At 38.8% G+C, this 17,760-nt stretch overlaps 1 protein-coding gene across 2 annotated transcripts in view; it reads right to left on the reverse strand.

Annotated features, from left to right (window-relative positions):
- Nucleotides 1-17,760, reverse strand: part of VWA8 (von Willebrand factor A domain containing 8) — a 368,625-nt gene that overhangs the window by 300,749 nt on the left and 50,116 nt on the right. For both annotated transcript variants that reach the window (XM_033436725.2, XM_004274556.3), the window contains exon 5: nt 90-257. In XM_033436725.2, the coding sequence (XP_033292616.1) occupies nt 90-257 (168 nt within the window). The remainder of the gene's footprint in view (nt 1-89; nt 258-17,760) is intronic.

The raw sequence follows: 17,760 nt of genomic DNA on the forward strand, positions 1-17,760 counted from the left end.
GCGTTCTGACACAATCATGTCTTATACAACAAATGGCCAACCCACAGCTCAACAGCTAAGACAAAGCAGTCAAATTTTTCTTTTCTTACTTGGAGAAGTTTGTTGTAACGCTCAGCAGACATCAGGAAGCGTCCATCTTCAAGCTGCATCTCCCTATTTTCCAGCAAGTTGTTCAAAACAGGAAGAACATTCCTCTCCACCTTCTCCAAGCCTTCCAAAACGAGAGTTCTACCTTCTGTGGCTGCACGAACTGCACACTATTTCCAAGAAACAAAAGCAATATGAGACTATCAAACACAGGGGAGCATGGCCTGATTTTACTTGTAATGCAAATTAAACTGTGGTTCTTATTATAGGGACCGGGAGTCAGGAAAGCTGGGTTCTAGATCATAGTTTTGCTTTTCCGGCCAATACGATATTAAGCAAGTAATTTTCTCTCTTTAGGCCTGCTTTCCCATTTGTAAAATGAAGTGATTAGAAGAGGTGATCTCTAAGGCTCCTTTCAGCTGTAAATTTTATTTAAAAAAAAAATTTTTAACATCTGTATTGGAGTATAACTGCTTTACAATGGTGTGTTAGCTTCTGCTGTATAACAAAGTGAATCAGCTATATGTATACATATATCCCCATATCTCCTCCCTCTTGCGTCTCCCTCCCACCCTCCCTACCCCACCCCTCTAGGTGGTCACAAAGCACCCAGCTGATCTCCCTGTGCCATGTGGCTACTTCCCATTTCAGCTGTAACATTTTAGATATATCCCCAATGAAACAGAAAACTAAGAGCTATCTTTGGATCAGTAATGCAATTAAGAAAGCAGATTACTTAACTATTGATAGAAACGAGAAATGAAGATTACAATCTGTCCTACCACGATTTTTGTGAAGATCAGATAAACTAGGTGAGAACACGTGCAGACTGTGAGGTTTTATTTTATTTATTTACTTTTAATTTTTTTTTAATTTCAGCTTTACTGAGGTATAATTGATGTATAAATTTATAAGTTATTTGATTATAATACACTATTATTAACTATAACCCCATGCTGTACATTAGATCTCGAGAATTTATTCATCAAATAACTGGAAGTTTGTACCCTTTGACCAACATGTCCCCACATCCCCCATTCCCTAGTCCCTGGTAACCACCATTCTAGTCTCTGTTTTCGTGAGTTTGGCTGTTTTAGATTTTACATATAAGTGATATCATATGGTATTTGTTTTTCTTTTTTTTAAATAGAAAAGTGCAAATCAAAACTACAATGAGATATCACCTCACAGCAGTCAGAATGACCATATCATCACAACATCTACAAACAATAAATGCTGGAGAGGGTATGGAGAAAAGGAAACCCTCTTGCACGGTTGGTGGAAATGTAAATTGATACAGCCACTAGGGAGAAGAGTATGGAGGTTCCCTAAAAAATTAAAAATAGAACTACCATGTGACCCAGCAATCCCACTACTGGGCATATACCTAGAGAAAACTATAATTCAAAGAGACACATGGACCCCAATGTTCATGGCAGCACTATTTATAATAGCCAGGACATGGAAACCACCTAAATGTCCATCAACAGAGGAATGGATAAAGAAGATATGGGTCAGAGGACCTCCAGGATGGCGGAGGAGTAAGATATGGAGATCATCTTTCTCCCCACAAATACATCAAAAATACATCTACGGGGCTTCCCTGGTGGCACAGTGGTTGGGAGTCCACCTGCCGATGCAGGGGACACAGGTTCGTGCCCCGGTCCGGGAGGATCCCGCCTGCTGCGGGGCAGCTGGGCCTGTGGGCCATGGCCACTGGGCCTGCGTGTCCAGAGCCTGTGCTCCACGGCAGGAGAGGCCACAGCGGTGAGAGGCCCACGTACTGCAAAAAAAAAAAAAAAAAAAAAAAAAAAATCTACATGTGATCCTGGCAGAAGACCTCAGACCTCCCAAAAGGCAAGAAACTCCCCACATACCTGGGTAGGGCAAAAGAAAAAGAAAAAACAGAGACAAAAGAATAGGGACAGGACCTGAACCACTGGGAGAGAGCTGTGAAGGAGGAAAAGTTTCTACACACTAGGAAGCCCCTTCACTGGCGGAGACGGGGGCTGGGTCGGGGGGAAGCTTCGGAGCCATGGAGGAGAGCACAGCAACAGGGGTGCGGAGGGCAAAGTGGAGAGATTCCTGCACAGAGGATCGGTGCCGACCAGCACTCACCAGCCCGGGAGGCTTGTCTGCTCACCCGCCAGGGTGGGCGGGGCTGGGAGCTGAGGCTCAGCTTCGGAGGTCGGATCCCAGGGAGAGGACTGGGGTTAGCTGCGTGAACACAGCCTGAAGGGGCTAGTGTGCCACAGCTAGCAGGGAGGGAGTCCCGGAAAAACTCTGGAGCTGCCTAAGAGTCGAGAGACCATTGTTTCAGGGTGCATGAGAAGAGGGGATTCAGAACACTGCCTAAATGAGCTTCAGAGAAGGGCACGAGCCACAGCTATCAGTGCGGACACCAGAGACGGGCATGAAATGCTAACACTGCTGCTGCAGCCACCAAGAATCCTGTGTGCAAGCACAGGTCACTGTCCACACCTCCCCTCCCAGGAGTCTGTGCAGTCTGCCACTGCCAGGGTCCCGGGATCCAGCGACAAGTACCCAGAGAGAACACACAGCACGCTTCAGGCTGTTGCAAGGTCATGCCAGGCTCTGCCACCGCAGGCAGGCCCTGCATTCCGTACCCGTCCCTGAGTGAGGCAGAGCCCCCTAATCAGCCGCTCCTTTAACCCCCTCCTGTCTGGGCGAATAACAGACACCACAGGGCAACCTACACGCAGAAGCAGGGCCAAATCCAGGAGCTATGCGAACAAGAAGAGAAAGGGAAATTTCTCAGTGCAGACCCAGGAGCAGAGGATGAAATCTTCACAGTCAACTTGATGTACCCTGCATCTGTGGAATACCTGAACAGACAATGAATCATCCCAAAATCGAGGAAGTGGACTTTGGGAGCAAGTGTAGACTTGGGGTTTGCTGTATGCAACTGAATAGTTTATGATTTCTATGTTTATCTTAGTTTTAGTGCTTGCTATCATTGGTGAATTTGTTTATTGGTTTGGTTGATCTCTTCTTTTTTTTGTTTTAATAATTTAAAAAATTTTTTACTTTAATAAGTTTATTTTATTTTATTTCTTTCTTGCTTGCTTTTTTTTCTCTCTTTTCTTCTGAGCTGCGTGGCTGACAGGGTCTTGGTACTCTGGCCTGGTGTCAGGCCTGAGGCACTGAGGTGGGAGAGCCAAGTTCAGGACATTGGACCACCAGAGACCTCCCAGCCACACAATCGGCGAGAATTCTCCCAGAGATCTCCGTCTCAGTGCTAAGACCCAGCTCCACTCAATAACCAGCACACTACAGTGCTGGACACCACATGCCAAACAACTAGCAAGACAGGAACACAACCCCACCCATTAGCAGAGAGGCTGCCTAAAATCATACTAAGTTCACACACACCAAAACACACCACCGGACATGGTCCTGCCCACCAGAAAGACAAGATCCAGCCTCATCCACCAGAACACAGGCACTAGTCCCCTCCACCAGGAAGCCTACACAACCCACTGAACCAACCTTACTCACTGGGGGCAGACACCAAAAACAATGGGAACTACAAACCTGCAGCCTGCGAAACAGAGACCCCAAAACACAGTAAGTTAAGCAAAATGAGAAGACAGAGGAATATGCAGCAGATGAAGGAGCAAAGTAAAAACCCACCAGACCAAATAAATGGAGAGGAAATAGGCAGTCTACCTGAAAAAGAATTCACAGTAATGATAATAAAGATGATCCAAAATCATGAAAATAGAATGGAGAAAATACAAGAAATGTTTAACAAGGACCTAGAAGAACTAAAGAGCAAACAAACAATGATGACCAGCACAACAAATGAAATTAAAAATTCTCTAGAAGGAATCAATAGCAGAATAACTGAGGCAGAAGACCAGATAAGGGACTGGGAAGATAAAATACTGGAAATAACTACCACAGAGCTGAATAAAGAAAAAAGAATGAAAAGAATTGAGGAGAGTCTCAGAAACCTCTGGAAAAAACATTAAACACACCAACATTTGAAGTATAGGGGTCCCAGAGGAAGAAGAGAAAAAGAAAGGGACTGAGAAAATATTTGAAGGGATTATAGTTGAAAACTTTCCTAATATGGGAAAGGAAATAAGTCAATAAGTCGAGGAAGCACAGAGAGGCCAATACAGGATAAATCCAAGGAGAAACATGCCAAGACACGTGTTAATCAAACTATCAAAAATTAAATACAATGAAAAAATATTAAAGGCAGCAAGGGAAAAGCAATAAATAACATACAGGGGAAACCCCATAAGGTTAACAGCTGATCTTTTAGCAGAAACTCTGCAAACCAGAAGGGAGTGGCAGGACATATTTAAAGTGATGAAAGGGAAAAACCTACAACCAAGATTACTCTATCCAGCAAGAATCTCATTCAGATTCGATGAAGAAATTAAAACCTTTCCAGACAAGCAAAAACTAACAGACTTCAGCACCACCAAACCAGCTTTACAACAAATGCTAAAGGAACTTCTCTAGGCAGGAAACACAAGAGAAGGAAAAGACATACAATAACAAACCCAAAACAATTAAGAAAATGGTAATAGGAACATACATAGCGATAATTACCTTAAATGTAAATGGATTAAATGCTCCAACCAAAAGACACAGAATGGCTGAATGGATACAAAAACAAGACCCGCGTATATGCTCTACAACAGACCCACTTCAGACCTAGGGACACATACAGACTGAAAGTGAGGGGATGGAAAAAGATATTCCATACAAATGCGAATCAAAAGAAAGCTGGAGTAGCAATTCTCATATCAGACAAAATAGACTTTAAAATAAAGACAAGTACAAGAGACAGAGAGGACACTACATAATGATCAAGGGATCAATCCAAGAAGAAGATATAACAATTGTGAATATTTAAATACCCAACACAGAAGCAGCTCAATTCATAAGACAAATGCTAACAGCCATAAAAGGGGAAATCGACAGTAACACAATCCTAGTAGGGGACTTTAACACCCCACTTTCACCAATGGACAGATCATCCAAAATGAAAATAAATAAGGAAACACAAGGTTTAAATGACACATTAAATAAGATGGACTTAATTGATTTTTATAGGACATTCCATCCAAAAACAACAGAATACACTTTCTTCTCAAGTGCTCATGGAACATTCTCCAGGATAAACCATATCTTGGGTCACAAATCAAGCCTTGGTAAATTTAAGAAAATTGAAATTGTACCAAGTATCTTTCTGACCACAGTGCTATGAGACTAGACATCAATTACATGAAAAAATCTGTAAAAACTACAAACACATGGAGGTTAAACAATACACTACTAAATAACCAAGAGATCACTGAAGAAATCAAAGAGGAAATCAAAAAATACCTAGAAACAAATGACAAAACATGACGACCCAAAACCTATGGGATGCAGCAAAAGCAGTTCTAAGAGGGAAGTTTATAGCAATACAAGCATAGCTCGACACAAGAAAAATCTCAAATAAACAACCTCACCTTACACCTAAAGCAATTAGAGAAAGAACAAAAAAAAAAACCAGAAAGTTAACAGAAGGAAAGAAATCATAAAGATCACATCAGAAATAAATGAAAAAGAAATGAAGGAAATGATAGCAAAGATCAATAAAACTAAAAGCTGGTTCTTTGAGAAGATAAACAACAATTAGCCAGACTCATCAAGAAAAACAGCAAGACTCACATCAACAAAATTAGAAATGAAAATGGAGAAGTAAAAACTGACACTGCAGAAATACAAAGGATCATGAGAGATTACTACAAGCAACTATATGCCAATAAAATGGACAACCTGGAAGAAATGGACCAATTCTTAGAAAAGCACAACCATCTGAGACTGAACCAGGAAGAAAGAGGCAATATAAAGAGACCAATCACAAGCACTGAAACTGAAACTGTGATTAAAAATCTTCCAACAAACAAAAGCCCAGGACCAGATGGCTTCACAGGCGAATTCTACCAATCATTTAGAGAAGAGCTAACACCTATCCTGCTCAAACTCTTCCAAAATATAGCAGAGGGAGGAACACTGCCAAACACATTCTACAAGGCCACCATCACCCTGATACCAAAACCAGACAAAGATGTCACAAGAAAAGAAAACTACGGGCCAATATCACTGATGAACAATGACGCAAAAATTCTCAACAAAATACTAGAAAACAGAATCCAAAGCACATTAAAAGGATCATACACCATGATGAAGTAGGGTTAATCCCAGGAATGCAAGGATTCTTCAATATCTGCAAATCAACCAATGTGATACACCATATTAACAAATTGAAGGAGAAAAACCATATGATCATCTCAACAGATGCAGAAAATGCTTTTGACAAAATTCACCACCCATTTGTGGTAAAAACCCTCCAGAAAGTAGGCATAGAGGCTACCTACCTCAACATAATAAAGGCCATATATGACAAACCCACAGCCAGCTTCATTCTCAATGGTGAAAAACTGAAACCATTTCCACTAAGATCACGAACAAGACAAGGTTGCCCACTCTCACCACTATTTTTCAACATAGTTTTGGATGTTTTAGCCATAGCAATCAGAGAAGAAAAAGAAATAAACGGAATCCAAATGGGAAAAGAAGAAGTAAAGCTGTCACTGTTTTCAGATGACATGGTACTATACAAAGAGATTCCTAAAGATTCTACCAGAAAACTACTAGAGCTAATCAATGAATTTGGTAAAGTAGCAGGATACAAAATTAATGCACAGAAATTTCTTGCATTACTACACACTAATGATGAAAAATCTGAAAGTGAAATCAAGAAAACACTCCCATTTACCACTGCAATAAAAAGAATAAAATACCTAGGAATAAACCTACCTAAGGAGACAAAAGACTTGTATGCAGAAAACTATAAGACACTGATGAAAGTAATTAAAGATGATACAAACAGATGGAGAGATATACCATGTTCTTGGATTGGAAGAATCAACACTGTGAAAATGACTACACTACCCAGAGCAATCTACAGATTCAGTGCAATCCCTATCAAACTACCAATGGCATTTTTCACAGAACTAGAACAAAAAATTGCACACTTTGTATGGAAATACAAAAGACCCCGAGGAGCCAAAGCAATCTTGAGAAAGAAAAACAGAGCTGGAGCAATCAGACTCCTGGACTTCAGACTATACTACAAAGCTACAGTAATCAAGACAGTATGGTACTGGCACAAAAACAGAAATATAGATCAATGGAACAGGATAGAAAGCCCAGAGATGAACCCACACACATACGGTCACCTTATCTTTGATAATGGAGGCAAGACTATACAATGGAGAAAAGACAGCTTATTCAATAAGTACTGCTGGGAAAACTGGACAGCTACATGTAAAAGAATGGAATTAGAACACTCTCTAACACCATACACAAAAAGAAACTCAAAATGGATTAAAGACCTAAATGTAAGGCCAGACACTATCAAACTCTTCGTGGAAAACACAGGCAGAACACTCTAAGACATAAATCACAGCAAGATCCTTTTTGACCCACCTCCTAGGGAAATGGAAATAAAAACAAAAATAAACAAATGGGACCTAATGAAACTTAAAACGTTTTGCATAACAAAGGAAACCATAAACTAGACCAAAAGACTGCCCTCAGAATGGGAGAAAATATTTGCAAATGAAGCAACTGACAAAGGATTAGTCTCCAAAATTTACAAGCAGCTAATGCAGCTCAATATCAATAAAACAAACAACCCAATCCAAAAATGGGCATAAGACCTTAATAGACATTTCTCCAAAAAAGATAATACAGACTGCCAACATACACATGAAAGAATGCTCAACATCACTAATCATTAGAGAAATGCAAATCAAAACTACAATGAGGTATCACCTCACAACAGTCAGAATGGCCATCATCAACAATAAATGCTGCAGATGGTGTGGAGGAATAGGAACCCTCTTGCCCTGTTTGTGGGAATGTAAATTGATATATCCAGTATGGAAAACAGTATGGAGGTTCCTTAAAAAACTAAAAATAGAACTATCATATGACCCAGCAATCCCACTACTGGGCATATAACCTGAGAAAACCATAATTCAAAAATAGTCATGTACCACAATGTTCACTGCAGTTCCATTTACCATAGCCAGGACATGGAAGCAACCTAAGTGTCCATCGACAGACGAATGGATAAAGAAGATATGGCACATATATACAATGGAATATTACTCAGCCATAAAAAGAAATGAAATTGAGTTATTTGTAGTGATGAGGTGGATGGACCTATAGTCTGTCATACAGAGTGAAGTAAGTCAGAAAGAGAAAAACAAATACCATGTGCTGACACATATACATGGAATCTAAAAAAAAATGGTTATGAAGAACCTAGGGGCTGGAAAGGAATAAAGACACAGACGTAGAGAATGGACTTGAGGACAAACGGAGGGATAAGGGTAAGCTAGGACAAAGTGAAAGAGTGGCACTGACATATATACACTACCAAACGTAAAATAGATAGCTAGTGGGAAGCAGCTGCATAGCACAGGGAGATCAGCTCGGTGCTTTGTGACCACCTAGAGGGGTGCAATAGGAAGGGTGGGAGGGAGACACGAGAGGGAGGGGATATGGTGATATATGTATACATATAGTTGATTCACTTTGCTGTACAGTAGAAACTAACACAACATTGTAAAGCAACTATACTCCAATAAAAATTTTAAAAAAAGGAAAAAAAGACTGTGATGTTTTAAATGAGTCACCATCAAAATGGATTCAGATTTAGTGTCATGTTCGATGCTGACAACATTAACAACTTACCAAAACAGAAAAGAGTAAGGTTTTACATTGGCCTACGGCAGGTTGATCATAACCATAGTCCTATAAGTCTTCCAAGTTTAAGAAAATTAGAAATAGAGAAAAATAGGAAATAAAGTAGGCCCCAAATGGTAAGAAGCAGGAAAAATATAATTTTTTAAAAAGTACTAAAGATGTGAAAAAAATCTTTCTTTAACTGATAGATGCTGAACAAAATAGAAAAATCTACCTTTTGGTCAAAATGCTGGAAAATCTGCTTTAAAAAAAAAAAAGGAAATCTCGCGACTTCCCTGGTAGTCCTGTGGCTAAGTCTCCACGCTCCCAATGCAGGGGCCCCGGGGTTCGATCCCTGGTCAGGGAACTAGACCCCGCATGCCGCAACTAAAGATCCCGCATACCACAATTAAAGATCCCGCATGCTGCAACTAAAAGATCCCGCATGTGGCAATGAAGATCCCATGTGCTGCAACTAAGAGCTGGTGCAGCCAAATAGATAAATATTAAAAAAAAAAAAAAAAGAAAACCTCAATGACATTTCTCCTGTGTACTTAACAACATGACTAGGATTAAAGCTGTTAAACTTATGTTATGACTCTCGCCTTAAAAGTCTCCTTTTTTGGTCTTTATGGCACTGAATTCTCTTAAAAAAAAACTTTCTTATCTGCTTGCCCATTCCATGTAGGTGGTGCCAGAACTACATCTTTAACCCCAAACTCTTCTTGTTCTGTAAGGTCTGGCCTGAGTAATCATACTTAATCACATAGTTGCAACCACCACTGTTATGCTAACGACTCTCAGCCTCAGGCTCCCCGCGAGCCCCACCACATAGTCCTGTCACATGGATGCCTCCAACCAGACTCTAGAAGCACCTCAGGCTCTCTTGTGCAACACTGAACACATCAGATTTCCCCAAAACCTTCTCTTTCTCTTATCTTTCTGTTTAAGGTGGGAGCACCATACACCCATGCCAGGTCCTCGATTCCTATCTCATCTCCTACATTCAATTTATCACCATGTCCTGCTGATTGGACTTCTTTAATGTTTCTGGAACTCATTCCTTCTACCACTCCAATTCAGGCCCTCCTTAAGTCTCAGATCTCCTCCCTTCTAAGTCCAAGCTCCTTAACATATATGTCTACCACAGTATGGCATTTATCATTCCAATACTTTTCCTGATATTAGTTGCCACACACGTGGTATTTTTATAACAGTGAACTGGGTGAGATTTCCCCCATGCTTATATATACCATACTGCTTTACTAGAAAAATCTGTCTGTTTTATACTGACCCCTTTGCTTAAAATTTAATTTTCCCTATAGTAATTCACCCCCAAACAATCTGAATATCTGAAGGGAGGAAAAAGACTATCTCTGTTTTTTTTTAGAGACTAAATATACAAAGAAATTTCTCAAATAGCAAAGCATTGACTTTCCCACTGTGCAAAAAACACAGGCATTGCTTAATCAAGCCTCCTTTTAATAAGCTGTTGAATTTTGCACTATATTGCAGAATTCATTTCAAGTGTCTATGTACTATCATAAAAAAATAAACTTTTATGAAAACCACAATTGGACTCAAGATGATCATCCTATTTTAAAAATAAGATCAATTCATGAATAAACCTACAAAACTGACTATCTTGTGGTAGCAGCTTTATTTTTTTTAAATGCATGGATAGAAGTGACTTAGTATCTCCTAAAGAACAAAAAAAATAAGAATCTCATTTTTGCTAGTTGAGAAAAGGACAAATTTATAGAAATGGCTTCCAGAACATTAAAAATAAAACATAAACTACTTCTTATAAAAATTCATGTTTCAAATAAGGTCTCAATTAAGCTTTCTTTCACAAGAATCTATTTCCTCCAAGAAAACACAGCTCATAATAAAAAGAAACTCAGCTATATCTCAATTTGAAAAAAAACTAAGTTATCACAACTTGTGGCAATATTATATTTAAAAAACTAAAATTTTTATCAATCTTAGTTATAGAACAGAGTAAATATTGTATTTAACTTTTTTTTTTTTTTTTTTTTGTGGTATGCAGGCCTCTCACTGTTGTGGCCTCTCCCGTTGCGGAGCACAGGCTCCAGACATGCAGGCTCAGCAGCCATGGCTCATGGGCCTAGCCGCTCCACGGCATGTGGGATCTTCCCGGACCAGGGCACGAACCCGTGTCCCCTGCATCGGCAGGCAGACTCTCAACCACTGCGCCACCAGGGAAGCCCTGTATTTAATTTTTAAACATTTCATAGAGATGAAAATACATGTTCTCTGAGATGAAACTAGAGATATGTATATCAAAATTTAGTGGTTTCCCAACTGTGGGCCAGGAAAGACAAAATCTTGACAACATAGGACAACAACAGACAATGTAATCTGCTTTCATTTACTCCAGGAGACCTTGGTCAATTATGCATTGCACCTTTCCAGAGGAATCTGGAATAAGCTACAGAGAGAGATCAGAAGCAGAAGTCAAATACACAAAGGATTCCTTTCATCTACCTTAATGGAGTTAGGTGCTGTGATCATATATATAGTTGAAAAGGAGTGATGGATAGAAAAAGACCTCTTGAAAACCTGATAAATAAATGCTGCACCTCTTCTCCAGAGTAAAATGCACACAGGTATATGTCTACAGTAGAGACCTCAAGTTAAGAACCTCTACTCTGAATGACGGATAGAAATAGAAAGTCACGATTTGGCACACACCATAGTAATAACTGTTGGAAGCAACAATCATCAATGGATGGTAAAATTAGTGGGTAAGAGTATGATGAAAGGGCTTCCCTGGTGGCACGGTGGTTGAGAGTCTGCCTGCTGATGCAGGGGACACGGGTTTGTGCCCTGTTCCGGGAAGATCCCACATGCCACGGAGCAGCTGGGCCCATGAGCCATGGCCGCTGAGCCTGCGCGTCCGGAGCCTGTGCTCCGCAACGGGAGAGGCCACAACAGTGAGAGGCCCGCGTATCAGGTAAAAAAAAAAAAAAAAAAAAAAAGAGTATGACGAGAAACAGGATATTTGCAAAGACTCAAGAAAATCTCCCCCAACAACATATTTATAAGCGACAAAGGGAAAAAATAATACGGCAGTGAAGGAACCTGGTAGATACCACCTTAACCAAGTGATCAGTTAACATACAGCAATGAAATGGATCAATTTCACATTATTGCTAAAAAAAAAAAAAAGCATGATCTTAACCAAATCATGAGGAAACACCAGACAAACCCATACTGAGCAACATTCTACAAAATAACTGGCCATGAAGAGAAGGGAGGGACCTGTTGATAGAAAGGGAGATGGAGCTGGGGACAGTGTAGCAGCAGTCATTTTTTTTAATGATGCAAAGACTTGAGCATATTCAAATGATGATGAGGAGGAACTTTGTCTTTGACAAAGTATCACTCCTACCCTTCCAAGACTAGCTCTCTGTACTCTGAGCTTATGGCATTCCCTCTCACCTCCTCCAAAATCTTCCGTCAACTATACCGTATCTTATTTGCATTTTCAGATTCCTTTTCTTCTACATACATGTCTCTACTTTAAGAAAATCTACAGTCTTCTGATACCTCTTAATATGCTCCCATTTTCCTCTCATTTATTTTCAAGCCTCTTGAAAATAGTCCACATACTAACTGCCTCTAATAAGCATCCATCGCCCTTATTTTACTGAAATTGCTCACTTGAAAGTACCAAAAATAAAACTGCCAAAAATCAAGCTTGTTCTTGATCTTTGTGTTCTCCTGTCCTTCAATCCTCTTCCGTTGATCCTCTCTTGTGCTTTATCTTCTATGAACATTTACCAGGTTGGTCTCCCCTTGGCTTTCCCCAGCCCTCCCTCTGCCTCCTGTCCTCTAAAAGGCAAGTATTTCCCAAGATTTTATTCTTAACCTTCCCCCCCACTCTTTTCTCATTGGTTATTCCACTGGCAAAGATCAAACCTACACCCACAAATTCTTATTCATTCATTGAGTATTAATTACATGGCAGGCGCTCTGTTATCTGCTAAGTATAACAACAACAATAGATAAGACTTTTCCATTTTCTTTATTTCATTATTCTTGAGGAATAGACTGTGTGACCCTAGCCTTTCTCCTGAGCTCCAGGCTCACATTTCCAAATACCTTTTAAAAATATCTCCATAAGGATTGTTCAAACTCAACATGCTTAATCAAATCGAGCTCATGACTTCTTCCCTAAACCAGGCCCTCCTCCTAATGTCTATTTCAATTAAAGTTTCACTGATTCTCCTGCCATCCGGTATTCATTACTTCTGATTCCTCAAACAATATAAGTGTAACCTCTAAATATCTCATGCATCCATGAACTCTCTTCATTCTCACTGCCACCGTTCCAATGGGAGTGTTCATTACTTCCTGCTTCTTTACTAAAAGAGCTAATTGGAACAGGCACCATATCTCAATACGTCTAGTCCTCAGTCATCCTTAAGGTGATGAAATTTTACCTGCTGGAAAAGAGGGACTGAATCATGCCATCTATAACACCTATTTCAGCAGCAAGATACATGATTACGTGGTTTACCGCAACTTTATTAAGAATAATTTAAAAAATCCTCCCACTGGGACTTCCCTGGTGGCACAGTGGTTAAGAATCCACCTGCCAATGCAGGGGACACCGGTTCGATCCCTGACCCAGGAACATTCCACATGCTGTGGAGCAATTAAGCCCGTGCACTACAACTACTGAGCCTGCCCTCTAGAGCCTGTGAGCCACAACTACTGAAGCCTGCGCACTCTAGGGCCCGCGTGCTGCAACTACTGAAGCCCACATGCCTAGAGCCCATGCTCTGCAACTAGAGAAGCCACCGCAATGAGAAGCCTGTGCACTGCAACAAAGAGTAGCCCCTGCTCGCCACAACTAGAGAAAGCCCACGTGCAGCAACAAAGACCCAATGCAGCCAAAAATTAAATAAATAATTTTTAAAAATTAAAAAAAAAAAAATCCTCCCATAAATAAAAAAGTCCTACTGTATAGTCCAGGGAACTATACTCAATATCCTGTGATAAACCATAATGGAAAAGAGTATAAAAAAAGAATGTCTGTATCTGTATAACTGAGTCACTTTGCTGTACAGCAGAGATTGGCACAGCACTGTAAATCCACTCTACTTCAATAAAAAAAATAAAATTTAATTTCAAAAAATCCAAACTTTTTTCGTATTAATTCAATGCTAAATTATTTATTTATTTTATACAACATTTAATTGGCAGTGAGGATGGATGCTTTACAGTGCAATTGGATTCAAAGATAAGAATATGAAAAGAGGATTATAAACTTATAAGAGTGCTATAATTTTTTAGAAAAAAATGAAAGAAAATCGACGTGCAAAAGATCACCCAAGATTTTTAACTTTCCTCCCAACTTGCCCTTTGGTTATGTAGTTATATACCCAGAGCATATGCAAATTAAAAATTTTAAATGTAAGCAAAATTATTGGCTAAAAGGAGAAAACGTTACTATTTTAGGATCTCTTTGCTTCCTGATTCTTTCTTAAAATAGTCTATAAAATGATTAAAATACTTTAATCAGTACTGTCGAACTTTATTAACGCAGTCTGATCATATTTGTAAAGAAGGATATTAAAAACTGAGTAGCAAATCCATTAAGTACTTTAATATATCAGCAACATATTGTACCAGACTATAAATCTCAGACTTAACAGGAGATGCTGGAGAGAAAAAATGGTTACAAGTTTTGGGCCCAACAGAGGCCCAAGCATCTTAACCTCCTTGCATTAATGCCCCCTTTGCCCTCTGTCTGCTCAGCACTTAAAGTGTGGAAACACAACACTGAAGTTTTCCTAGTTCTCTCATATACCTGTTTAATCTTCCCAGCAGGATTCTTAGGTCTTCAAGGAGTGAGAACCCTGTTTTTTTACGTCATATTGGTGCAAAACTGGCTCACAGCAGGCTTTTAGTGTTTATGGAATGAAAATGTAACCATTCAGTTAAAAGACGCTGTTATGTAAGTTTAGAAAGAATTTTTTTATGAAGAATACTTATCTATGCCCACACTTGATATGAAAACAGAACTGACAAGTTTAACTGTCAGCATGAGAGATGTAGCCTACATATTTCAAAACTTTTCTATACAGATTTTTAAATAAAATAATTGTGGTATAACTTTTCTTGTGAAATTTAAAAAGAAAGAAGGGAGCAGTGCATATATATTTTATGTGGAATGAATACTGGTGATCATTCCTCAATGTAGAAATTAGATCAACCATAAGGCTCATTTCCTGCCCTTCAAGCTATAGAACTTCCAGAGACCTAATTTCTCAAATAGAAATCAGAAAAAATGCAGAAAGATCCTTCTGGACAAAGCACCCCATATAGCAGCTTTAACCACCTAACACATGGATACAAAGTAGTTCAAGATAAAAGCAGCTGCATGACCTAAAATCATAAACTGTCTAAGCCCTGTTCTAGATTTGCTTCTGATTTGATAAAAGACCTTAGGCAAACAATTCATCTGGAGGGCTGTGTCCTCGTTTACTAAATGAGAATATCCTCAAGGGGTACTGTACAATGCCACTATTCATGAATCAACGCAGTACTAGAAAAATATTTAAAGCTGTAAAACCTATTAAAATATAAATTATTATTAATACAGTCATGATCTAATGAAAATAGATTCCAAAGAACTTCAAATACTCAAAATGGTTACAGTGTAACAGCATTGAAGAAGCCAAAGAAAAATGAAAAAAAATATATTTCAAGTTCTTTATTTTGAAATATCAGAATAGGATCAGATTGATTTTTGGTTGCTCTATCACCTGCTATGGGTGACTTAGATAAGTCACTTTCCTCTCTAAGCCTCCATTTCTTTCTAGTAATGGTGCTTATCTCATAGATTATGGTAAAGATTAAATAAGATAACCTCTGGCACACAGTAAACCTTAAAAAGAAAACCACTTGCCTGTTATTATTACAAATACTATTATCCTTGTAGTAGTTGTCATTATCATCATCATCATCATCATCATCACTGCTCTTTCAAGGAAGGAGCATATGACAGAAAGAAGCTACACTTTGGAACTGGACAGATCCTGGTTCAAATCTTACCACTGCTATTTATCAGTTGTATGACCATAGCCCCCTAAAGACTCTTATTTCACCTATAAGATGTGGAAGTCACCTCCATCCTAAGGATGTTTTGAGGATTAAATGCAGTCATATAAAGCACCTAGCACAACAGAGGTCCCCTCAATGAAAGTTATTTTTTATCTCCCTTGATTCTTTTTAAATGAATTATATAAGTCTGTCAAACATTTAACATATGAGTAGATAAGAGTTGGCCTGAGCAAGATGGCAACATGGTAAGGAGCCACGGCCTGAGTTCTGACTAATACAGAGGCCAGAGTAAACATAGAGAGACCTTTTCCAACTGTCCTAGTGACAACTGGGACATATTATAACAATACGGTTGCAAAGGATTTGGTGCAGGTACTAGAATTCAATCATTCTCAAAAAACAAGTCAATGTTTTTCCCTATTTGCTAAAATAAGTAAACGGCACTTAAACAACATAAAAATCTCATCTTCTGATCAATAGCACTGTTATTCAATATATTAAGAGTTGCTTTTAGTGACTTGTAACATTTAAGCAGCATATTAAAAAAAGTTAATCCTTATTTTTCTACTAATAAAAGAGAATCAAGAATTATCCGAGGGCTTCCCTGGTGGTGCAGTGGTTGCGAGTCCGCCTGCCGATGCAGGGGACACGGGTTCGTGACCCGGTCCTGGAAGATCCCACATGCCGCGGAGCGGCTGGGCCCGTGAGCCATGGCCGCTGAGCCTGAGCGTCCGGAGCCTGTGCTCCGCAACAGGAGAGGCCACAACAGTGAGAGGCCCGTGTACCGTTAAAAAAAAAAAAATTATCCAAAACAGAGAATACATTAAAATATTATGTAATTGTTTAAAGTGCATTTTATATGTAATATTAAATATGTATATTGTATATTAAGGAACTTGACATTATTATGTCAAACAAATTAACAAGATTCTAGTGTGAAAAGAGTTACTGGTTTAGAAAAGTTGAAAAAAATCATTTGAAGTTCCCCATCCTGGCTTTCTACTCCCCAAATTAACGCTATATAGAGTGCCTCCTGTCAGCCAGACATAAAAACTTAATCACAATTTATTTGTAGCTTAGCTAATTTGTAACAGCTTATATTTGAGAAATGCAAGCAATGTATAATGACTTAAAAGTCTTCCTCTCCAGCTCTTTGGACACAGGACTCTTTGGCTCACAGGACAATAAACAGAATTAATGATAAAAATGTCAACAAGTAAGGTAAGGAAAAAAATTAGAGTAATAGATTTTTAAAGAGTTAGAATATCAACAATTTAGGCTTTTCTTCGGTTATTTTACCTTCAAAGACAAATGAAAGTTAATATGGTAGCAAAAAATCTTAATCTCCTTATTTCTCCATAAGTGTCATAATATGTCATATAAATTTTCATATTTCTGTTCTTTAACCTATTTTTCTTTTCAAAAAGTTCCTATAATCTATTTAGCAAAACAATTGCATAAAAAATATTTAAGTTACCTTCACATTAACAAGTGGATAAGTTACAGTAAATATTTACATAGACAAACATGGGGTATATGTCAACATTTTCTTGACAGATGGTAACTTATTTATTTCATCAGTATCTCTCTCCTTTTCTATATCCACTCAGTTCATTGACATCTTACAGAAGCAATAGTCAATAAACGTAATAATGATTCAACCTGGTTAGTACTTTTTAAAGCAAATTAAAGTCTATCAGTTTGGCAAAGTACATATATGGAAATACTCAATATTGACAAGAATCCATGAGGCAATCACTCAGTGCACACTGATGAGAGTACGAGTTG

The sequence above is a fragment of the Orcinus orca genome, chromosome 18 (genome assembly GCF_937001465.1).
Source record: "Orcinus orca chromosome 18, mOrcOrc1.1, whole genome shotgun sequence".
Taxonomy (NCBI): domain Eukaryota; kingdom Metazoa; phylum Chordata; class Mammalia; order Artiodactyla; family Delphinidae; genus Orcinus; species Orcinus orca.